The 25,017-nt window shown below is 33.1% G+C and overlaps 1 protein-coding gene across 2 annotated transcripts in view; it reads left to right on the forward strand.

Annotated features, from left to right (window-relative positions):
- The window catches only part of TDRD3 (tudor domain containing 3), a 130,600-nt gene that overhangs the window by 80,717 nt on the left and 24,866 nt on the right, over window positions 1-25,017 (forward strand). The window contains exons 10-13 of one of the 2 annotated variants that reach the window (XM_055119335.1): window positions 255-380; window positions 7,952-8,802; window positions 11,992-12,117; window positions 21,879-21,964. In XM_055119335.1, the coding sequence (XP_054975310.1) occupies window positions 255-380; window positions 7,952-8,802; window positions 11,992-12,117; window positions 21,879-21,964 (1,189 nt within the window). The remainder of the gene's footprint in view (window positions 1-254; window positions 381-7,951; window positions 8,803-11,991; window positions 12,118-21,878; window positions 21,965-25,017) is intronic. The other variant, XM_055119345.1, reaches the window with a different exon arrangement.

Below are 25,017 nucleotides of genomic sequence, written 5' to 3' on the forward strand. Positions count from 1 at the left end.
AATTCAGGTTGGATCCCTGGTGCCTGTATAGTTCCCTGAGCATTGCTTCGGAGTGCAGAGCCAGGAGTAATCCCTGAGCACCACCAGGTGTAGCCCTAATCAAAAACAAAAAACAAAAAGTCTTATTATGAAAGATATAAACCATACAGAAAGAAGTACAAATCTTAAGAGGCCTGCTAACTATATTTAGTGTATTTTCTCCTTTTGTTTTTGTGTGTGCAATGTATATATATACACCCTGTTTTACTTCTAAGGTAAAGGAAAAGGTAGGGGGCGAATAAGATCTGAAGATGAAGAAGAGTTGGGAAATGCAAGGCCATCGGCACCAAGCACATTATTTGATTTCTTGGAGTCTAAAATGGGACCTTTGAATGTGGAAGGTAGGCCAACTTAAAAAAAAAAAATCTTAAAGTAGATTCTTTTTTTAAACAGCAGACTTTATTTGGTTGTACAAAAAAGTTTTTGTTGAACAACTGACATTACCACTCTCTATTCTGTGTCAAAATAAATTTAGTTGCAGATTACCTGTTTGAGAAAAGCAAGAAGAAATTTTTACTGTTACATTATGAAAATGCTAAATGCTAGTTATAATGTCACAACTCCTAACTCCAAGTTTACTGATAACAGATTCAACTGTAAAAGTAGATTACTATGTTAGATCTTATAATCATGAGCTTATATAGCTTATTTTGATTGTGAATTGAAATTTTTTTTATTCCAATGTACTATGTATTGTTCGAAGACATATGCATTCTCACTGCGTAATATATTTTCTAGTATGTTGGATTAACAACAGGTATAGAATATGGCAATATTTCTAAAATATTAAAAGTTTAATATATAATTATTTAAAGCTAGGGAGGTACAATTTAAAATTGTTTCTCTAACATGTATTTTTTTTTATCAAACCAAGGTTGAATAAATTTTTTATTTTAAATATGAAAGATCTGGGACTGGAGCGATAGCACAGCGGGTAAGGTGTTTGCCTTGCATGTGGCCGACCCGGGTTCAATCCTCTGCCCCTCTTGGAGAGCCTAGCAAGCTACCGAGAGTATCTGGCCCGCACATCAGAGCCTGGCATGCCACCCGTGGTATATTTGATATGACAGAGACAGTAACAATTCTCACAATGGAGGTATTACTGGTGCCCGCTCAAGCATATCGAAGAGCATCGGGATGACAGTGACTGTGATGAAGGATCTGGAGTTCATGAAACTGGAAGCTTATTTGATAATTATTCAATGCCAAATGCAATGTATTATGTAATGCCACAAATATTTATGTTAACAAAATCTACCCCCCCACATCCTTCCCATGTTAATGAAGTTTAAGGAGACACATATAAGAGAGATATTTTCTTGGTTATAAACCATGATGTGTTGATTTTATGTTGTTTAACATATCCACAAAACTACAGTGGTTTATACAGTGCATATTTCTTGTCTCTTAATTTTTGTGGGTCAGGAGTACTGCAGTTTAGTTGCTGCAAATCTCACGTGGCTGAAACAAAGACTTCAATGAGGCTATGATCTTGTGTGAGAGACTTGAGTTCCTCTATAGGCTCACTGGTTTTTAGTGTGATGTAGTAGCTTGTTGATGAAGGACTGGAGCCCTTTTCTAGTTTAATGTTACCTGCTGATTTCACTATATGCCCTCGGATCTTTGCTCTTCAACTCCCTCTGTAGTCTGTTCACACGTGTATGTTTGCTTCTGCAAGACTAACAGGAGAATCTCTGCTGTTCCTTGATATTTTTGTCCTAACCTTTATTTTATCCCAATGAGAGCTCCTTTGATTTCTTTTTAGCCTTCTGTTTTCCTACATTTGCTTTTGGCTTCTATAGTGTCTTTTGAATCATAATGAGGCTGAAAATAGGAAGTAATTCTGCCATGGCCTCTGCCTATAATATTTCAATTTCTGCATCTTATGCCAATAAAATAAGTAATATTAGCCTTCCATTTAAAATAAGATACTGAAATTAAGATACATAACATAAATACTGCACTCAAAGGAAACATCATTGTTAGAGAGATTTGCTTTGGGGGAGCATGATTTTATGAATGCATCTGGTATCGTAAGATATTGTTTTAGTAGTATTGTCACTGTTAATATGAAATAGTATCAGTTAGAATATTAGAAAAAATATGGACATTATAGTAATTATCTGGACCCTATTTTCCCTACAAGAAATATAACCTGTGATTTTCATTTATTTTCAAAAGGAGGAAATGATATATTTCTAGCATTCATATAGACTGTAGATTTCTGTCTCATACTTGATGACTATTATTTTCAAGAAGGATTTTTGTTCCCTAAAAGCACCCTGTGTGAAGGCAAGTTAACTGATATAGGATATGAGCAAGGGTTTCTTAGAGGATGTGGCTTTGAGATAAGGTTGAGGAGGAGTTGGGGGAGTTTTAGGGGAGTACAGCCCAGGTGTAGAGGGCTTTGGGTATAAAGGTATCAGTATACCTATTCCCTGTGACTGAGAGGGTAATGGAGAGATAGGGCTTAAGAGCCAGGGATAGAAGCTGTAGGCTGGAGCCAAAGCAGTAGCATTACGTTCTACATATTTTTTGTTTTATTTGGATGACCATACAAAACATTGAAAGGATTTTTGGCATGAGAGCAATGAGGCTAATTTACATTTTCTAAAAAAAAATTGTATGGTGGAAAATGTAGAAACTAGCTGTATGTGTCATAACATACTGTATTTTGTAAGCATAGTATGCCATATTATATGGTGTATTTGTACCAGGTTACCTCTTCAAAGATTTTAGGGGATGAGATGGGTTCTGCAACTCTTGTTCAAAGAAACATACTATTACATTAACTAGCAAGAGAAGAAACCACAAACTAAAGGATCCATAAAAAATTCTTAGTGTGAGCATTTTTATAATGTACTCTTTGTAAGTGCCATTCATCAAAATATAAAGGCTTAGAAGAAATTTCAACACAGTAATCAAGCATGAGTGATATGCTTGAAATGTATAGTACTTGGTGTTAAAGTTTTGTTTCAAAAAAATGGCTAACTAGTTTTTTTTGAACAACTAAGAGATACTTAGACTTAAAGTACTGCTTCTTTTACTATTTCATTGTTACTTGCTTTTCTGACCAATGCTGATTTTGTTAGTAGTAGCTCTTCTGACCCTAGAGTCTTTTCTATGATGATATTGTCATTACTCAGAAGGAAATGTTTTGTTTTAACTCTGTCACTTTGTTGCTGATATACAAAGGTGACAGATTAATGGAAATGTTTTCATATGTCATTGTCTTCATGTAATGTTGATGAAGAGAATTATGGTTTGTATGTATGTACATATTATTTGGGATTAAGAATTCATTTGTTTTTGGTTTGGGGGCCACACTGGGTGGTGTTCAGGGCTTACTCCTGGCACTGTGTTCAGGAATCACTCTTGGTGGGGCTCACGTATAGGGGATTATATAGGGTGTCAAGGATTGAACCTAGGTCAGTCATGTGCAGGTAAAGCACCCTACCCACAACATTATTACTCCAAGATGCAAATAGTGTAGCTAGAAGGTTTAAATTAAAGTTGTTTTTCTAGCAGTATTTGGAAACAACTTTCAAGTTACTGATATTAACCAAATTATAACCTGAAAGAAATGTATATCTACATGGAACTATGGTTCTAGTGTTAGAACAAAATAAGAAGGTATGCTTGATCTCATAAATAGAAGCAAAAACAAAATTAAGTTTATGAGATTGCAGATGGTTTTCCTTTTCTTTTAGCTCTTTGGATGATGTAGGAGGTTAGGGGTGCCATTCTTCTAATGCAGTGTTCTATCTTCAAGTTCCAGTGTGTGAGCCTCTAAATGTCAATTCACTGTGAAAGGAATTTTAGGTTTTCTGGGCAGGCATCTTGGCACAGTAGAGGATGATGGGCTTAGTCTTTAGTTGTGTTTAAATCCAGACTTCAATATTTTCTATCTTCTAGGTCTTAATTGATTCACATCTTCACTTTTAAAATAGGTAAAATAATTTTAGCTTCTTTGAAAGCTATGAGGATGGCAGGAAGTAATAGCTAGGAAAAGAACATTTATTTATTTTGGTGAAACAAGACAATTTCTGTTGAAATTTACTTTAAAAGATGTGAGGGGAGAGAGAGAAGTTTATGTTCAAGGGAGAACATGGGCCTGAGAAGCAAGCTGTAAAGAACAATTGCTGTCGGCTTCCTGACTATTAAGTTATTTCTTCAGGCAGATGTCTCAAAAGGAAGAGTCATTTTTGGAAAGAAGATGTGCCTGCTTATCTACAATGAAATGCAGGTACAGACTGAACCTGTGACTCAGTAGTAGAACTTACGCCTCACATATATGAGATGTTGGGTTTGAGCCCTAGAATCCCTTCAGGGAGCCCAGAATCATAGGTAAAATTATAATTGAAGAATGAATATTCTGCAAGCAGTATTAGTAAAGATGTCTGATTAATTCACATTATTGTGCACAAATTCAATTTTTTGTGCTAATACTAATAATCCTACATTTTCAATCATAGTCATTCACCATAGTGAATTATCTAGTAAATGTACATTTTGCTTAATTTTTAATGTGCTTTCATCCCTTTAACTTTTTTGATATTTTCACTTTTTTTTAAATTTGGTAAATTATTGATCATTTTTGCTAGTTTTTTTCTATTTTCTCCTTTGCAGTATTGAATTTTTAATTAAAAAATAAAATTAAATTTACCATTTTTTCTTTTGCTGTTGTATTTTTTCCATCAGGTCATTTTTTAAAAAGCAACTTTATTTTTCTGCTGTTCAAGGGAGCAAAAATTTTTGAATATTATTAGAGGGATTTCAAGTGTGTCCTATGGTTGCTATTAGTAATTTGGTCGGTTTGGAATCATCCTGCCTCTAATAAATGTGTATTATAGAGAACAAGTAGATTCTAACTAAAGAACTGAAGAGATAATTGTCTTAAATCGGGAGCTATTTCTTAATTTATTTAAAATTACCAGTTTCAAACTTAGTAATTGAGGATATTCTATTATTTATTAGATTTTCTCCATTTCAAAATATTCACTTTATATTTTATTAAATTATCAGGACAAAAGATGGTTTAGGAAATATAATAATGATGAACATTTGGAAACCTCATTTTTTCAGTTTTGATTGATTTTTTTTTTTCTTTTAATGGCACTCCACTCTTAGTGTTGCTAGGCTTACAGTGCTGGGGCACCAGGGCCATACCAACCTGTCCTTCCTTACCTTTTATGGTTTAATTTATTTTATTTTTGGAACGAAATGAACAATTACAAAAACAGTCCTTTTTGTGTTCATGATATTTTTTTTTTTTTTTTTGGTCACACCCAGCAGACTGAGGAGCTACCCCTGACATGCTTGTGATTGCCCTTGCCTGTGCTCGGGCACCATGTAATACTGAGACTCAAACCGCGACAACCTCTGTACGGAACTTGCAGTTAGCTCATTCATTGTGCTCTCTGGCTGAAAACCATTTTCTTAATCATATTTTTTTCCTAAATTTTAAAAAATATTTTATTTATTTTTTGTTTTGTTTGGGGGCCACACCCAGTGGTGCTCATTTTTTACTCCTGGCTCTGCACTCATAAGTCCTGGCAGGACTTCGGGGTAATGGGGATTAAATCTAGGTCAACCACGTGCAAGGCAAGCTTGTTTATTCTGTAGTCTAATGTACATTGTTAGTTAAATATAATAGGCAGTCTTTCCTTTTTTTTATTTTCTTAGAAGAACTGAAAACAAATTCTTCATACCAACCAAACCTAGTTAAAATCTTCATTCTGTGTCCATGCTTACTCATATGACCTATAGTTTAGGAAGCTTAGTCATGCCCTTAATTATGTAATTTAATTATATTCCCTCATCATCTAAGAGATCAATAATCCTAACTGGAATAATTTTAGGAAAATTGATCACCAAACACAGCAGATCTAAATGGCTTACTTCTCATGTCAGTTTACAGCAAATAAGATGCTTTCATATTTCACTTATCTTTGAAGCTAAACTTTTTCTTCTTTATTTGTTTTTATGGAGGGTCACCCCAGCAATGCCAGACTAGAGAAATGGGCCACACTCCCTATGATGCTCCCTCTCCCCGCTCTCTCTTTTTAGGTATTATGGTTTGCAACATAGACACTGAAAAGTTTTCATGTTTATCTCTTTAGCATTTTTCAGCATTTCAAAGATATTTAAGCACTAATCGAGTGGTGGCTAGCTTTTCCTGGTTCTATGGAGGGGTTTTTAAAAATGTTTTTTGGAGAGGGTGGTCATTTTGAGTCTTTAGTCTGTGTCTTTTATTCAGAAACTTTAGCTTTCTCTTTATTCCTGTTCTAAACATTTCACCTGATCACTTGTATCACTTGTATCACTTGTCATCCCATTTCTCATTGATTTGCTCAAGCGAGTGCCAGTAACATCACCTGATACTTTTTTTTTCTTTTTTGCCTTGAAGGAACCTGGAAATATAGGGAGATAGATTTGGTAGTCACAGTACATAGGACTGCTTGAGGAAAGGATACTTTGACATTTAGTGCCAGAAGGTTAAAGAAGTTCATTTTCCTGCAGTACTAGAAGCAGCCTCACCCAGTAACGTCAGTTGTACCTGTCACTGTCACTGTCATCCCGTTGCTCATCGATTTGTTGGAGCGGGCACCAGTAACGTCTCTCATTGAGAGACTTAGTGTTACTGTTTTTGGCATATCCAATACTCACGGGTAGCTTGCCAGGCTCTGCCGTGCGGGCTACATACTCTCGATAGCTTGCCGGGCTCTCAGAGAGGCGGAGGAATCGAACACAGGTCGGCCGCATGAAAGGCAAACACCCAACCGCTGTGCTATAGCTCCAGCTTGTCAGTTGTACCATTGTTGGGAAATCTTGTGAGCTTTTTGTATAACAAGAGAAAAAAGACCTGTACACCAAGTTAATTAATATATTTGGTAATGTAATATAAGCCTGTGTGAAACAAAAGAGGAAAAAAAATTAAATGGCACAAATTGGAATAGAATGTATATTGTTATATGAAATACTGTCACTAGAGTATCTCTGAATATATATTCATATTACTGCTTTTGATTTAAAGTGAGACATCATATACACTATTGACCTTAGTCAGATTTTTTTATACTTTTTCCTGTGCTCCCATCTAACATCTGCCTTAATTACTTTGATTGATAATTACAGTTTCAAGAAAACTGTTAGCTCTTTTCTATAGGAGATATTTAATCCAAACATTTAACAATTTTAGATTCAGAAAGATTTGGGGAAAAAAATCTCATTTACCAAGACAAGACCCATGTGACCATGATAACTATATTTTTTCTAAATTTGGAAAGGAGTTGAGCAATATTTCATAATTGTGGTTTCATAGCAGTTTCTGAGTTAACAGTTGCATTTATTTCAGTAAAGTCTTGGGAAATGGATGAATAGAATAGTATATGTATATGGTAAATATTATGTATATGTACATAGCTATAAGAGTTAAGAGGTTTTATGAAAAATTACTTTTTAAATCATCCTTTATCTTTTCATGGTTCACTCACATTTTTGCATTATTTCATTAATGGGACTAAGGAGACTACATTTAAAGTACAGGACTCTAAGGAAACAGGGATTAAGAAAATAAGGTGGAGCTGGAGAGATACTACGTGGGGTTAAGGTGCTTGCACATGGCCTACTCCACTTAAGTTCCTGGCACTTTATATGACCCCCTGAGCACCATCAGAAGTGATTCTTGAGCATAGAGCTAGGAGTATGCCTGGAGCATTGCTGGGTGTGGTCAAGCCTACCTTCCACCCACTGCCAAGAAAATAAAAAGGAAATAAAAAAGTAGGTGGAAAGATGTGGACGATATTAGTAGCTCAATAATTTTCATTAATCTAATAATACTTAGACATGCAGTATTAATTGCTTCTGCAGTATGTATTTTAATATATTGTGATGTATTTTTACTTTTTAGAACCTAAATCACAACAGCAGCAGCCTCATCAGGGACAGCACAGACTGTCAAATCTTGAGCAAAATGGAATAAAAGATAATCAACCTAGATATCTTCCTAGAAATGATACCAGGCAGCCAAGAAATGAAAAACCTCCTCGTTTTCAAAGAGACATCCAAAATTCAAAATCAGTTGTAGAAAGTGGTGGATTACCTAGAAACAGAGGTTCTGAAAGACCAAGTACTTCTTCAGGAGGATCCGAAGTGTGGACAGAGGAGAGAATCAAGTGTGATAGACCATATTCTAGATATGATAGAACTAAAGATACTTCATATCCTTTAAGTTCTCAGCACAACGATGGTGCTTTTAAAAAAAGGGATAATTCTATGCAAAGCAGATCAGGGAAAGGCCCATCCTACGTAGAGGCAAAAGAAAATCCATTTCCTCAAGAATCTATAGATTTTAATCATCAAAAACGCGGGAGGAAAGAAAACCACACAGCAAACCCTGATCATTTTTATGACAGGAAACCACGAACAATAAATAATGACGCTTACAGTGGTGTGAAAATGGAAAAACATTTTAATGTAAATACCGATTACCAGAATCCTGTCCGAACTAATAGTTTTATTGGTATTCTGAATGGAGAAACAGAAATGGCACCGAAGGGGAGACAAGTAGGACCTATTAAGCCAGCAGGACCCATGACAGCTGCACCCTATGATGATAAAATATTTTACAATAGTGGGCCCAAAAGAAGATCTGGTCCAATTAAACCAGAAAAAGTGCTAGAATCCTCTCTTCCTATGGAGTATGCAAAATTGTGGAAACCTGGAGATGAATGTTTTGCTCTTTATTGGGAAGACAACAAGGTATGCATGATGTAAAGGTATTATACAATAATATTACAAAATATAACCTTCTAATGAAAGTATAGAAAGGCATTACTTTGAAAATCTGAGTTTAGTTTCATATTGTACATTTGCAATCTGAACACATGTAAAAGGCGAGTGCTTTATAAAAGAGGGTTAAAAAATTAAGTTTTCAAAGAATGCCTAGGGAATTAGTTTCATAATATTCAGTTAGGTTGGTTTTGATTCTAATTTATAAAAGTAAAACTGATTAGTTTCTGTTATCAACTAAACTGTTAATATTTGCTTTTCATTGTAGTAAAATTATAGTGATTTAAGAAGAAGAAATTCAGTTGGGTGACAAAATTAAGATCTTTGTATTTTAGATAAAATACACAGATTTACTGTCACTGTCACTGTCATCCCATTGCTCATCGATTTGCTTGAGTGGGCACCAGAAATGTCTCCATTTTGAGACTTGTTGTACACACATTCAGCATACTGTTTTATCAGAAATTAAGAGCAGAGAGACATTTCCTAGAGCATTTTAAACATTTCATCTTCATCCTGTAAAAATTATAATCTGGATAAAATTTTTTGGATTAGAATATGCATTCTAATAGGAACAATCAGAAATAAAAAAGAATAATAAAATACCTTTAGATAATCAGGTATTAGATATAGCAGACCAGCTTTCCAGTGAATTTGAGTATTTGATGAGTCATAATAGAGTTGCTGCTTCTAGTTGCTTGGAATATATAAGGTATTTCTGGCTGTGCTTCCCAAATTACCCAAGTGTCTTCCAGTAATTAATGAGATTGTCAATAAAGCTTTACTTTTAAATGTAATAGTCTCAAAAGTCAATAATTCAGCCATTGCCTTTTCTGAATAAATTCAAAATAGTGTCATATATCTTCTGAAAGACAGCATTTAACATTGCCCTGATGTTTTCAGATTCTAGACTACTTCTAGAATAATTGGGTAGTCTTATGATTAAGGTAATTCAGCTGGAACAGGGAGTATACTTTGAGTTTAGACTGAGTGGCTATTTGCTCTATGTAGTTTATACTTCTAAGCTTATAAAATAAATCAGAGTTACTTTTAAAAGATACGGCACAAGTTATCTTCTAAAGCCACCTAATTTAAGAGATAATATTTAAATGCCTTGTTAAGAATAAGCAACTTTCCAATCTTGTGGCCAGAGATCAGGTCAGGATTTAAGAATGGGCACGACTATAACTGTCATTAAGGAACCATAATCTTAATGACATTGTAATGTTCTAAAGATAATGAACTAATTAGTATAATTCATGATTATGAAAATCTTTACCTTGCCTTTTCTAGGATTTGTGAATTTGAGACACTTATCTTTCTTCTAGACTAATTTAGTTCTTTCTGTCTCTCAACTTGCAAAAGCCTTCAAATTGGTCACCTTTCCTTAAACCTATTCTTGTCATCAGAACTGTCATCAAAACTTGTCTTAAACCATGTTAGTCTTCCTAGTTAGAATCATACACCTGTTTAGTATTAAGACATTAACATACATTTAGAGCCTGTGTCAACCGGCCTTGTCTCCTTGTCCTGTCTAATTTTCTGTTGTTTGACTCTTCTCACATCATTCCATGATTAAAGAGTTTGTTTAATGTGCTCATGTTTTATGTCTCTAACTTTTCTTAGAATACCTCAGTTTTTGGCTTGGCTCAGATGTGATCCTGTACCAGGACGCTCTTCCTGAAGTCTTACTGTGTTTTGTACCATATCTGCACCTTAGTACAATACTTTCTACCTATTTTTTTTTTCTTTTGGACACTTAGAAAGTTGTTGTTCATGATTAAATTTCAGGCATACAGTGTTCTAAGACATCCAATGTCATCATTTTCCCTCCTACCCCTCCCACCTCTGTGGCAGATACCTTTCTATCTCTCTCTTTCTCTCTTTCTCTCTCTCTCTCTCTCTCTCTCTCTCTTTCTCTTTCCTTCCTCTCTCTCCTCTCTTCTCTTGGCCTTGTTCCCTTGTTTCTGTTGTCTTTGGGTATTACTTTGATACTGTTTTTATATCCCACAAATGGGTGCCAATCATTCTGTCTGTCCCTCTCCTTTAACTCAGGGTACAGCTTTATAATTCTTTGGGTGTATAGGATTCACTGCACCTACCTTCGATGTTCCACTGCCCTCCTACTCTTCAAAACACCCCTCTGCTCTTTCTCCTTTTCCTTCAAGACTTTTTTTATTTTATAATAAAACCAGGTTGTCTTTATTAAACTGTAAGTTCCTAAAAGAATACTAACTTGCTTGTTCTTTTTGTAATATAACTCATCTTTTGTTGAACTGTTTACCTGAACTGTTATAATTATCTCAGTTTATAATTTAAGTATAGTCCAAAACTAAACAAAGATTTTACAGAACATGAATGAGTGTATAAAGCTGAGGAATGTTGGAGGAAAAAATATGACTGTATGTCAAATTCCCAAACATTAAAGGAAACACTGTTTATTAATTTAAAAATCCTCATAATATGAAATATGCTAAGTAGTAGATCCAGTAGCGTTGTAAAAAGCTTTCAGTGCCCTACTTGAGGAAGATTCGCTTTGTTCCCCAGTTTCTCCCTCAAAGACAGTACTCTGCCAGTATGCCACTTCCCCGCCCCCCTACTCATTTTTATAGCATGTGAATTTTTATACTGACCCTCTTACTTCTGTCCTTAAATCTTGTTATTGCTCAACTCATTTTGCTAGTCGCCAAACTCATGTGAATGAAAGAATTTATTTCCTTTTTTAGCCAGTCTGTAATAATTAAAGTAAGTTTTCTTTCTTAAATATTCCATAAAATATATTTTCTTAAAGATATTGTCATTTGAAAGTTGCTAAAAGAGATCTGAGAAGTTCTAATCTCCCAAGGGAGGGGGTAACCGATGATAGGCATTAAAATTCCTATGATTATTTGCCTATATACATATATTAATAATTATGTAATAATTATATATTAATAATTATTACCTAAAACTAATGTTATATATCAATAAAAATATATATTAATAATTATTACCTAAAACTAATGTTATATATCAATAAAAATACTTAAAAGAAATGAGCTTTTCAAAAAATTAAACATTGTCACACTTATTTAGTAACTAACATACAGTCTCATCAAATACTGTCCTTTGTATAAAGTCTTGTCATTTTAAATTTATGTTTTTATTTTTCCCTTTTAGTTTTACCGAGCAGAAGTTGAAGCTCTCCATTCTTCAGGTATGACAGCAGTTGTTAAATTCATTGATTATGGAAACTATGAAGAGGTGCTCCTAAGCAACATCAGGCCCGTTCACACAGAGCCGTGGGTACGTCATTCTATACAAAAGCTTAAGCCATTTTGAAGACAATGATTATCTTTAAAAGATTAGTCAGAGTCATGCAAAATTTGCAAGCATAAAATAATGAATTTGCTTAAAATTGGCTGTCCCTGAAGTAAGATTTTAATGCAATAATTAGAAATACAACAAAAATTAATGTTAGAATTGTGTGTATAATGTCTTATATGTTATATGTGTGATATTAAATAGGTATCCTTATTTACATGTTGCCCTAAATTTCTATGTATAAAGTGCTTTTTATGTATATTTACTTCTTTCCAAAAGTAGTTGTTTCCTTAAATTTGACTTACATCCAGCAGGTGTCAAAGTAAAATCTCTGTTGAGAATGTGTATATTTTTATTGCTTTAGTCACAGGTGGAGCTAAGAAAACATTTTAAATTATATATGAATGTACACTGCATTTATTATATATATTTCAATGTTTATATATATTTTATAATATTTGTTTATGTATTTTATTACTTAATTTGTTGGCAAGTATTATATCAAAGCTGTATGGTAATTCTGATGATATAATTCAGAATGTATTCATCTCATGGATTCCATTTTATATTTTTGTGTGACTTACATACGTTCTCAGCTACAAGTTAGTAAAAAAAAAAGGATAAGCATATGAAAATTAGTTTCATAAAGTTTTTGGAATTCTTTCCTTTATTCAGTTTGTGAAGAATTGTTTAAAAAAATATTAGAATGCTAACTTCCTGAAATATCAAAATAATTTACAAATTTGTGTTATCCAGTCAGTATTCTTGTGTCAGAAGCATGCATTGTTTTCTCATGAGCAGCTTTTAGTTTAGTTTCAGTGTTGTTCTCTTTACCTTTATCTGTCATCTTCTTGGAGTTGTATATTCTTCCACTCCCACAAATATATATGACAACAGAAACAGATATCCTAATAGCAGCCATTATGTTGTAGGCCATGGATCTTTACCCTGTACCTTTTGTTTTAGACAAACCATCGTTTCTTGAATAATCAATCATTTGACAATGTAGAGTAAGATATTAATAGTTTGCATATTTAATATTTTCTTATTATGAGTCTTTAAATTTTAGCTGCTTCTCTTGAAGACTTACATACCATCAGTCAGCATCTAATTTGTCTTTTCTTAAAGGAACTTTTTATAACTATGCTTTTGTTCATCCTATTCTAATGTGATAGGTATTTTTATTTTCTATTTTCTATTCATCTTAAATTGGTCTGGGTGGTAAAAATAACTATCAGTTCTATATTTCTGTGAGTTAAATTCTGGTTTGCTTTTCATTGTGTCTTTCCTAATAATTTTAGCCACTAGTAAAAGGTTAAAACGGGAATATGTTTTTGATTACTTGAGATTTTTAAACCCTATTATTTTGAGTTTTTAAAATACCATAGCATTTAATAGAGTAATAAAAAGACAAATGTTATTCTTACTAAAGAGAGATTAAATTTTCTTCTTTTCCACATCCTTTTTATATTCCAGAATGTTCATAACTGATCAGGACATTTATCATTCCTTACTGTAGCTTTTCCATTCAGAGATATTTAGTACAGAGTGATAATTTTTTTATAGTAAATGATTTTTTCTTTTCCCCATTTTAATACTCTTCATTGCTTTATCATTGATTTTAGGTCCTTATCAACTTGACTAAAGAATAAATTTGTCAAATGTCACAGCCCATGTAGTGATATTCTGTCCTGAACCATGGCAATACTTGCATAACCTTTTTACCCATATATTCTATGTGTTATTGTGCTATTTTTGTCCTGTTTATGCTTTCTGAAATCAATTTAAATATATTTTGTTGTTATTTTGAAGGCAGATTGAAATATGAAATATTTTGTAGGAAGGAACAGAATAGAGTCACTAAAATTATTAGAAATTTAGGAAGCAAATTCTTTTCTATTTACATGTAATTGATTATTGATATTTTATGATTTTGTGTAGCAATATGACAGTTTAGATCATTTCGTTAACATCATTATTGACTGATAAGTTAAAAAGGATTTATCCTTTATATGCATGAATTAATGACTGTTTTAGAGGAAACTCCTTGATATAGAAGAGCTTTCAACTTAACATATCTTTAATCATCTCAAACTTTTAAAATGAATGTGTTCATGTATACTTGAAAAGCTCGTAGGGAAAAGTATTATGTGGTCGACAATAACAGAGTTTACTTAGCCTCTGCGAGTATAATGCTTTTGTCTATTAGTATTCTTTTCTTTTTCATCTGGAGAATTGTAACAAGTTCTAAGTTAATAAAATTTACAGAGTTATCTAAAGGAAGGCATTGATTCTACCAATAAAATAATTCTGACAAATTATAGTAGAAAACTAAATGGCTGCAAAAGTACAGCAAATTTATTAGATGTCTTAAGGTGATTATTCATTCAAACTGTAGAGTGGGGAATTTTTAAAGTCTTTCATTACACATATTCATTATTTTTTAAATTATGAAGTTATTTGTAGCCTTTATTAAAGTTAATCTTTATTATTGGCACAAAATTTAGGAAACCTTTTGTTTTCTTAAATATAGCATTGATTATTTATTGGGTATTTTCAATAGTTTGCTGGATAAACAGTTCAGGAAGCCTTCATACAAACCATATACCTTTATTCAAATCAGTTGCTTGCTTTTTGGAGAAAATCTTGTTTACTCAGGTTTTAACTTAGATGTTAAAACATGTAATTTTAATCTTCTTAGTTTGGAGATAAAATTAATGTGGCAGAACAAAATCTCATTTACAGAATTTTATTTTCTTATTTATTTATTTATTTATTTTGGTCAGAAGATCACCCCTGGCAGTGCTCAGGGGCTTTTCCCGGCAGGGTGCTCAGGCTCCAGCCCCTGGAAGGCTTGAGGAGCCAGACCATATGGGGGTCCAGCCCAGGCCTCCCACATGCAGAGCTTATTCTCTGACCCTTTGAGCTATCTTTTCAGTCTTCATTTTTCTCTTTTTAAATTTTGTGCTCGCTTCGGCAGCACTTATACTAAAAATTAAATTTTAAAAGTAAGGTCTGTCTTTTGAAATGTTTGCGTTCCTTTTTTTGTCCCCCTAGTCACCATGATAAACAGTTCTGTTAATGATAGGGTCATGCATACAGTCTCGCAACCCACCCTCGCCAGTGTCTGCTTTACTTTACTACTCTTAGGGTCCCTCCCTCAAGTCTTCTTCCACACCATCTCCCTGTCATGGCAAACTCTTTTTATAGTCATAATAGACATATATTTTTATGTTTTAGTATACTTAAAAAACCATTTTATTAAAGTTTTCGTTCTTGGGGCTGGAGTGATAGCACAGCGGGTAGGGCGTTTGCCTTGCACGAGGCCGATCCGGGTTCGATTCCCAGCATTTCATATGGTCCCCTGAGCACCGCCAGGAGTAATTCCTGAGTGCATGAGCCAGGAGTAACCCCTGTGCATTGCCAGGTGTGACCCCTTAAAAGAAATAAATAAAGTTTTAGTTCTCAAGTAACTTTGCACAGAATTTATTTTATAATGACATCCTGGGAAGCTCATTTGAAAGTTTTCTTTCCAAATTCAAATAAAATTTACAAGTGGTCCATAAATTATTCTATAGCTAAAATATTAAATAGAAACATGACAGAAAAATTTATAACTTATTAACGAGTGAGGATATTGAAAGTTGCATTATATAAATTAACGAGATAAAATGGTTTCTAAATATGTTAGATCAAGGTTATTTTAGTCATTTCAGTGACATAGTATTAAAGTTAAGTAATATCTAAATGTGTATTTGATATCAGGTGATCATGATAGATATTAAAAAGAGAACAATTGTTACAGAATCCATTAACTTCAAAGGAAAAATTAAAATTATGTGCAGAGAGATTCTCCTAATTAGTATTCAGTAAAGAGTAAAAACACTTATTTGATCATAGTCTAGCGATTTTTCATACTAGCTAATAAAGCCTTAAATTAATAATTTTTTCATAATAAGTTCTTCCATAAAAGTGTGACTTTGTTAAGGTTACTAAAATACATTTTCTTTTACCATTGTATTTAGGAAACATTTGTTTTCAAAGATTGTTATATGAATGGTACAAAAACATGATACAGAAGAAATATAGAATAATCAAAATTTATTAAGGTAAACTAATCAGAATGAAACCATGAAGCTAGGTTAACCACACTTAAGAACTTAATTTTCAAATCATGGGTAATGGAATTTAGTGAACTGTACACAATAACTCTCATCTTTTGAAAATAAAATTTGGTGATATTCGAAACATTTTATTCATCTACTACCCAGCCTTTCATCATTCCCAGGGAGGTTGTGGACTGTACCAGAAGACATTTTTTAATAACAGTATCTTAGGTGATGACTCATTTATAAATTCTTGCCATATACATAGGTAGAATTATCTTAATTTACTGTTCCTGTGAAACCACTAAAGCCCAAGGAGTTCAGTTTGAACCACTTTATAGATTATTATGAAAATCTTGAGAGTTGGTTTTTGAATTGGCTATATTTTTTATGCATTTTCCTCCTGTAAATGAATACCAAGAGCAATATGCTTCTTTGTAAGAAACCGTATAAAAATATTTGAGTTTTGACATATTGTAATCTTTTGAAAGAACTACATACAAAATGTTTAATTTTTTATTTATTGACCAGTGAAAGTGCACATTATGTTATTATTTTGTTTTGTTTTTTGTGAAGATTAAATAGCTCCCAAATTGAAATAACTTGACAGAATATTAGCTAAAATGTAGCATCTTTCTTTGTAAAACCTTATTAGTGATATTACCCAGTTTGTTTCTCTTTACAATGGAAAAAAACTATTTAAGTCCTCATTTATGCTAATATTATATTTTCTTGGGTTTGGGGCCACACCCAGCTGTACTCAGAGCTTACTCCTGGCTCTGTGTTCAGGAATTACTCACAGAGGTGCTCAGGGCACCAAATGTGGTGCTAAAGATTAAACCCAGGTTGGACAAGTGCAAAGCAGGTGTTTTACCCGCTGTACTGTTTCTTCAGCCCCTAATTATCTTCTAAGTCTCTCCTTAATTATGGTAATCTAAAGTATGAACCTGTGAATGATGTGGTTAATTAAAAAGTAAACCAACAGTTCTTTAGATTTATGCTTAATATTACAAACTTGATTTTTTTTCCTTACAAAGTAATCTTAAGGAAGTACCTTAAGTAAAATATATAGCCAAAGGGTATGGGATTGTCAGGTGAACTTTTTCTTTCTTCTGACATTTATTTGTTATTCTCTAAAACCAAGGTTTCTTTTCAAGTATAAATTTTGTTTTTTCAATTGCTCTGATTATCGGGACCTTAAAGCTAGCATTTCAAACTATACTGACTTTACCAAAAGGCTTGCTAATTAGACACATTGTCCTGGAAATAAAGTAGTAAAGTAAATGTATCTCAGGAATTTTGTTTGTCTTATTTTGTTGCTTAAAGAGGAATTGGTCTTGTATTGGGCCTGTGTCTTGACTAGACATGCATATTGTATAATATAAAGGCTTTTATCTGAAAAATCTGAATGGGTATCCTTCTTGAGTTTTAAAAAGAAAAAACCTGAAGTTTTCTTTTAGTTTTTGGTGAATATTAGAGCCTCTACCTCTTCACTTTTGAAAAGCAAAAACATAATATTTTCCCCCCTATTTCCTATTTCCCCCCTTTCAGATAATACTTCTACTGTGTACTTTTCTTCTGAACTCAGTGTATGTAAACCGAGATGTTTCTAGTTAAAGGAAACTTGTTTTATATATATTTGATTGCATAGCATAGTTGTTAGACAACTTAAAAAAATTTTACATGCTCACCTGTGTCTCCACTTAATGCTATATTTCATGTGGTTGCGTTTGTCATCTTGTTTACTAGTACTTTGTACTCATTCTACTTCCTAAACATCATTGTATCCTTATGACCTTATTTTTCAGACTTCATTTTCCTTACATCTAGTGATTGTTATACTTAAAGGGCTATTCTTTCTATGAATCTTAATTTTGTAAACCTTACTGCATCTGTGCTATTTTAGAACCAGGGCAGTAGGCTTCACTGTCACAGACTAGGCAAAGATTGAAGTTGATTTGTCCCTTTATGAGAATTTCCCTTGTGTTCTAGAACTTCCAGTTCCATTTAACTTGGGAACTACTCATAAGAGTTTTGTAAGTTGGCTTGACATAACTTCTTTTAGTTGTTTAGTTCTTGACTTGAAATAACTTCTCCTGTCATTGGGTAAGAACTCCATTCAAAAGGGAAGGGAAATACTACAATGATGTGTATATTTATTTCCCTTAAAAAAGAAAAACCATACAATTTATTTAAAGTAAACATAATGATGAGACTTTAATTAAGCAGTTAAGACTATCATAAGATGGAAGTAACTTCTTGTCACACCCCATCATACCAAAGAACTGGTACTTGAATCTCATTTTAAATTTTTTTTAAAATAAGGTGATTTCTTCCTAGAAAGTGTTGCTTTAGATTTTATTATTAAGAAGATGAAATAGTAAATTTCTTCCCCCAAAAAGTTAAGATTCTTTATTATTCTATACATATAAAGATATATTCTAAAAATGTATGTCCTTTCTAAGTACATATATACCATTAGTAATGTTTTATTATATAAAAATAAAATCAATATTTTGTAAGTCATCCATAGTCATTGGTATTTTATTTTTAATTCTGAAAACTTGCATGTATTTTAACATTTAGAAACACACTCATAAAGACTTCTGTATTAGCTTTTTATAATGCTGTTCTTTTCTGAAATTCTAGCCTAGTTGCTCACATAGTTTTTTAGGTTTCAACAGTAAGACATTTTTATCATTTTTATGGGATTTTATATTCTTTAGTTTCCTAGAGTATAAGGGAAAATTTAAAATATCCTTTTTTTGGTAGGCTGTCATTGGTAACTAAATGAAAAGAAAGTATGAAAGAAAGTTAATTATAGGTTCCACTGGACTTATAGGCAATCTTAAATGAAGAATCGGACTCTGAAGAATAAAAAAAAAATTGTTTTAACATTTTCATTGCTTGTTATTGTGTTCTTATACTTTTGAACAGTATCGTTTTAATTAGTTAAAAGCATGTTAAAAACCTCCTAGAAAACAACAAACAACAAAAAGATGGTTAAATTATACTTAACCATCTTGATCTTTGCTCTTATTACTTTAGTAGCTATTACATCAGATTGTTAGTATTAAATATAATTTCATAGTTTGCTTGAAAGATTTAGATGAGAAAAAGTACTGTTTTTAACAAGCATGTCTTTGTAGTCATTTATAATTAGAAACAAGGCATAAAATCATTGGATAATACTAATGAAAGGGCAGATTGCCTTGATATATAGTAGGTGTAAACTGCAAGTATCATCTCTTTTAGAGTTTTAGGGGATTAGAATTTTAAGTGAGTACTTGAAACTTTAAGTTATTACTTGGTGGCTGTCAGTAGAAGGAAGTCAGTAATTAATCGTTGAATGATTAGTATAGTCTAAAGGATCACCTTTAGAACTGAAGGAATGATAAGCCAGTCCTCCAGCTATCGAGCCCTAGTATGACAGTATAATGTGATAGTTTTTCAACTTACATTTTTTCAATGTTTTTTGGTAATGAAGCAATTTTGGGAAATAGATTGACTTTATTTAATTAATTAATTGATTGATTTTTTTTTTTTTTTTTGCTTTTTTTGCGAGGCACAGGAGTTACTCCCGGCTCTGCACTCATTAATTACTCCTGGCCATGCTTGGGGGACCTATGGGATGCTGGGAATTGAACTTGGGTTGGCCACGTACAAGGCAAACGCCCTACACACTGTGCTACCGCTCCAGCCCGAGATCGACTTTATATGCTCAAGGGGTTAAAAGTATTTGAGAAATAGAAGATATATTTAATTGCTTTTATAAGCAGTGCAATAACTATTATTAGGCCTCCATCAGACTGGAGAACTTCTAGTCTGAGAACCATTATTGATGTGCTATTTTATCATAATTTTGTTATTCATTTTAAATGAAAGGAGCAGTGCAAAGGAAGTTAAGTGGGAAAGACCATTATTAACTTTTCAAAACTAGCAGCTTTGTTAACCACTTTTCACAGGCATTTTTATCTTACCTGAGGTTTATGCCAATTTTCTCTCAGTCTTCTGAGACAGTGAAGTCTACCTTCTATGTCTTGTCTAGCAAAGAAATTATTACAGACAAAGCAAGATATTAGTAATTTTATTTATGTTTCTGTATCATTCAAATTCTACAACTTGGGCTTTTATGTTGGTAAGCATTTTTGGTCTATTGAATGATTTAGAATATAACACATATTTTATCTTGAAAAAATAACATGGGAGAGAACGATACTAATGCGTTTTTCCTCATAAAAATAAATAATTGCACACAAAAATATTTCTATTATTGGGAATTCTTCAATTTTTCCATCACTACTGAAAATATTGTTAAACTTAATTTGATTTAAAAACATAGAATTGAAGTATTAAAGCTGAAGGAAAAGAGGAAAACATCAAAATCTTGCAAGTGAACTATTCAGTTGCTTTTTATTCCTCTTAGGTAAACTTTTATTTTCTTGTCTTTATAAACCCTTTTTATTCTTTAATTATCCTTTCCCCATATTCCTTGAACTCTTCTGCTTTAGTTTGATTTTGAGTGTTTGGCTTTTTATTCATCTTGAGCATTTCAGTTGACTTTTAACCAATAGGTTGTAGATGGTTCATTCCAGTCAGCTGGTGTGCAAATGGCACCTGGTTAAATAGAGCTAGTTTTTATCGTGAGAAAATCTCTAAATGCCTTACGCACAAATACTCTGATATCCTTATTTGATTTTTTTTTTTTTTGTATACCTTCATTAGTACTAGTATTTAGTCTTCGGCCTATTGATAGGTCTCATAATTGAAAAGAATTTTGATTAAGATATAATGGAGTTGATTACAAATATTTAGAAGAGATTAAATGTTGATCAACTGCCAGTCCATTTAAATTGTATCCTCATACAATGAAATCATAACAAAGAATATTTTCTTTATTTGAAACTTATAAGCAGTAAAGAGAAATTAAAGCTTAGTTCCGGAGGGAAATTAAAGAATTGTTCAAGAAACTGGAGATTAAAAACTCTGGTTTTTATAGAAAATAATCACAAGACTAGATACAAGTTACAAATGAATATGCTGTACATCTCACGAAGATGTTGCATGTATTTCCTGTTGGTGAAAATAAGATTAAGCCATGAAAACAACTGAATATCCTACCCAATCTAATAACTATAATTGCTTTGATGAAAATAATCTCTAATGGTTCACTGTTTAACATAAAAGAGATAATGTCCATGGTGTAGGGTAGGCTAAAGGTAGGTTTAGTATTTTTGGTTCTTAGGAATGTTTTCCAAAATAATTTTATAATGTTACAGTTTTTAAAGTTTGGAATTGCTAAGTAAAATATTTTAAGTGAATTACTTTAATTTAAATTATAAAATCAAGTCTTACTTTCTGGAATAAAGGATTCCAATAAATTTCACATAAATAGCCAAGTTTAACCAAGTATACTTTTGACATAAAAAATTGCCATTTTTTAACCCAAAACCGAGGTGCATCGGTTTAGTATGCTTTATCCTGAAATTTAGTATGCTTTATCCTGAAATTTTTTTGGTGAAAAGTTGGTCACTTAGAGAGTTAAATGTCTGCTCTGCTTGACCTTTGAAAGAAGGGGAGAGGGTAAGGGTGGTCTTGGGCAAATTACTTCCACCTCCCTTTTTGCCCCTGCTTCAGCTCCAGGGGAGCTGGAAATACACAGGAGGAATCAGAAGACCTGAGTCGAGTCCCGGCTCTGCCACTTACTACCTATGTGACTTTGGGTAAGTTACTTAACATCTCTGGGTCTCAGTTTCAGTACAGGGTTGTTCTGCGGAGTAATAAGGTAATGGAAATGTGCTTGGCAAATGACCGAAGTCTGTAGTAATATAAATATTTATTGCTCCGCCTCCTTCCTCCCTATTCTTCTGTATTCTAGTGTCCTCAACTACCAATTTAAAATAATATACAATAATTTAACTGCTTTAACTCCTCTCAAAGCCCTCTCTGTATTGGTGCTCTTATTCTTATTCTCTCTGTGCTTCAATTAAGGATTCAAAGATTATAAAACCAGCCTGGTTAGAGTAATCTTCCCAGTGGAAAGTGGTTGACTGCTACCCTTTTTAACCCTTTGGACTCTCACCTTCTTTAATCTCAGAATTATGTGTTGACAACCATCAAAAAATCAATAATGCATGGCAATTCAGACAAGCATTGGGAAGAAAGATTTTGGGGCCTTAAATCCTGTCAACCTGTTCACCATCTCTCCCAACTCCCCCAGCTCCTCTTTCCCCACCCTCAGTTGTTAGTAAATCAGTTGGGAAAGATGGGGTATTATTGTGCCTCTAGTTCTTTTTTTTCTGGAAAAGGAGGTGGAAATGGTTTTAAAGTTCTTCAGAAGTCTCACTAAAAACCTAAAAACCTCGGTTCTTAACTCAAAATCAGAGAAATAGTCAAGGGATTTGATGGGCATTTATTTTTTTCAGCTCTTTACATCTGACTTGGCCCCATCTTTGCTTCTCAGTGAAATAGTTCTTGCCCACTCCTAGCCAAGTAAATGTACAATCCCTAGATTTTCACTCTATGCCTATTTAAAGAGGCTGCCTAGAACTAAGGAAGGAAGAGAATTTGCCTTTTAGGTTACATCTAGGTTGAAATCAAAGAATCTTTATGAGAACTTAAGAAGAACATATTTGATCCCCATAATTTAAGAATGCTTGATCTGGCTATGTGGAAATAATAGTAATAATAGCCATTTATGTGAACTGCTTGCCATTAATACCTAATTACCATGTTGCACGATAACTGTTGCTCATGTCATGATTAGATTAACTTTCTTAAAGATTTTATTTTTTTAATTTCTAGAGCCTTAAACCATTGCTGATGCTCAATATGGTTTCTTGCTGAAGTAGCAGTGTCATCTTTCATCACAAGTTATCAATGATCAACTCTTGTTGTAACCAAATGCAAATTAAAAATTAGTGTAAAATTTATGAATTGAGAAAAATAAAATGAAAACATTAATGTTAGCAAGGATACAGTGATATGAACGTGCTTACACATTGCTGATAGCAAAGGAAATTGATGTGATCTAGTTTTTTCTAAGTCTTAACAATTTTTACTGTTTACACCAGCAATCCTACAATTGTTTATCTCTTCTGGGAAAGATCAAAGAGTATTAGTTAATGTCTGAAAACTGGTCAGTGCTGCATTATAATAATCATAAAATTAAAAACTACCTAAATACTCAACAGTAAGAAAATAAGAAAATAAATTATGCATCTGATGGATGAAATATTATACAACTGTGATAAAATATTAAAGGCTACAATATGTTTTGAAATATGATAACAATAGAAGCTATTTTTTGATTTGAATTAGAATATACTTACATAGTATTTGTTTCATTATAGTGGAATTAAGTATGTATAGTCACTGTATGTACGAGTTATTTTGATTTGAGGATGTCCTAAGACGGATCCTATTGGTGATTCTTGGCCAACTGAGCCGAAGGTTTAATTCAAGACCCTGAGGATGTTGTGCAGCTAGGGCCCTAAGGGTCCAGGGATACCCAGGCCTTCTGGTAATACTATTTGCCTCCGGGGCCACAACCAGTGATGCATGGGGAACCGTGTTGTAACAGGAATCAAACCCTAATCAAGGCACATCCTAGACATACTCCCAAACTGCTGTACTATTTCCTAACTCTTCTGTATGTATGTTGATGCATATTTCCAACTTTGTAAACTTTTTATCATTTTATATTATATTTTTATTTAAAAATAATAGCAAGTAATTCAAAATTAGCTAGTAGTTAAAACCTAGTTAGATAATATTAAAAAACTTTAGCCCCTCCCAAAACTTGTGAAAGTGGCTTTTAAGTATGGAAGTCTTTTTAAAATAAAAACATCACTTTATTTCCAATTTTCCCCTTTGCCTTTATTGAGGTTAATAAAAATGATTGTGGCATTTTTATCATAAAATGCCATGATCCTTAAATGTATTACCATCTCTATAGAGCAAATGAAATCACAACTAGACCAATAGGCTTACCTATACAAAGTTTTACTGCTTGTTTTCACTTTTCCCATGTAATCAACTTCCCAATTCTTGGTAAAACTGTCCCTGAAGAATCATTCATTGGAATTCTTAAAAGAAAGAGTATAAAGTGAAATTTTTATATTTGAAAGTTTCTATTATGGTTTCAAATATACAATTATCTATGAAAGCTTTTTTGAACACTCTTTGGTTTTATGTCTACCACCCAGACCTGTGCCTGATACAGTGCATTTTCCTAAAGTTATTTCACATGGAAGAGCTATCTGGAGATCCTCAAGGTGTCACAGACTAGCAGAGGAGCACAAAATACCCAACTCAGTCTGGAGAAAAATGTGTCAGAAATCGGTTCAAAGAAGAGGGGAGATTTCCCCAAATTATCCTCTATGTGCCCCCACCCCCACGCACATACACTTGTTTTCCTTTTCTATATATCCTTTCTTCCCTCCAACCCCTATGTGAAATCAGTATGAGAACAGGATCTTGTTTCAAGATTCACAGGGTTCACAGCACTATGGAAAACGTGGAGAGCCAATAAATAACTGTTGAATCTGAAGAATGAATGTTAACATGAGGCTTGAAGATTTAGCTTGTGTCAGAAGGGAGAATTGAGAGTTCAGGCTAAATCTCAGAGGGTTTTCTTGAGTGAGGTATTTCACAACAGTGAAGTAGAGGTAGATTAAGAGTATAGATGTAGATGAAACTGCAAAGGTAGGTGGGGGTGATAGGATCAAGAGCTAGGCAGAATATAGTAAGTTTGAATTTCTAAATCAGTTTAAGG

This window comes from Sorex araneus, chromosome 1, assembly GCF_027595985.1.
Source record: "Sorex araneus isolate mSorAra2 chromosome 1, mSorAra2.pri, whole genome shotgun sequence".
NCBI classification, from domain to species: domain Eukaryota; kingdom Metazoa; phylum Chordata; class Mammalia; order Eulipotyphla; family Soricidae; genus Sorex; species Sorex araneus.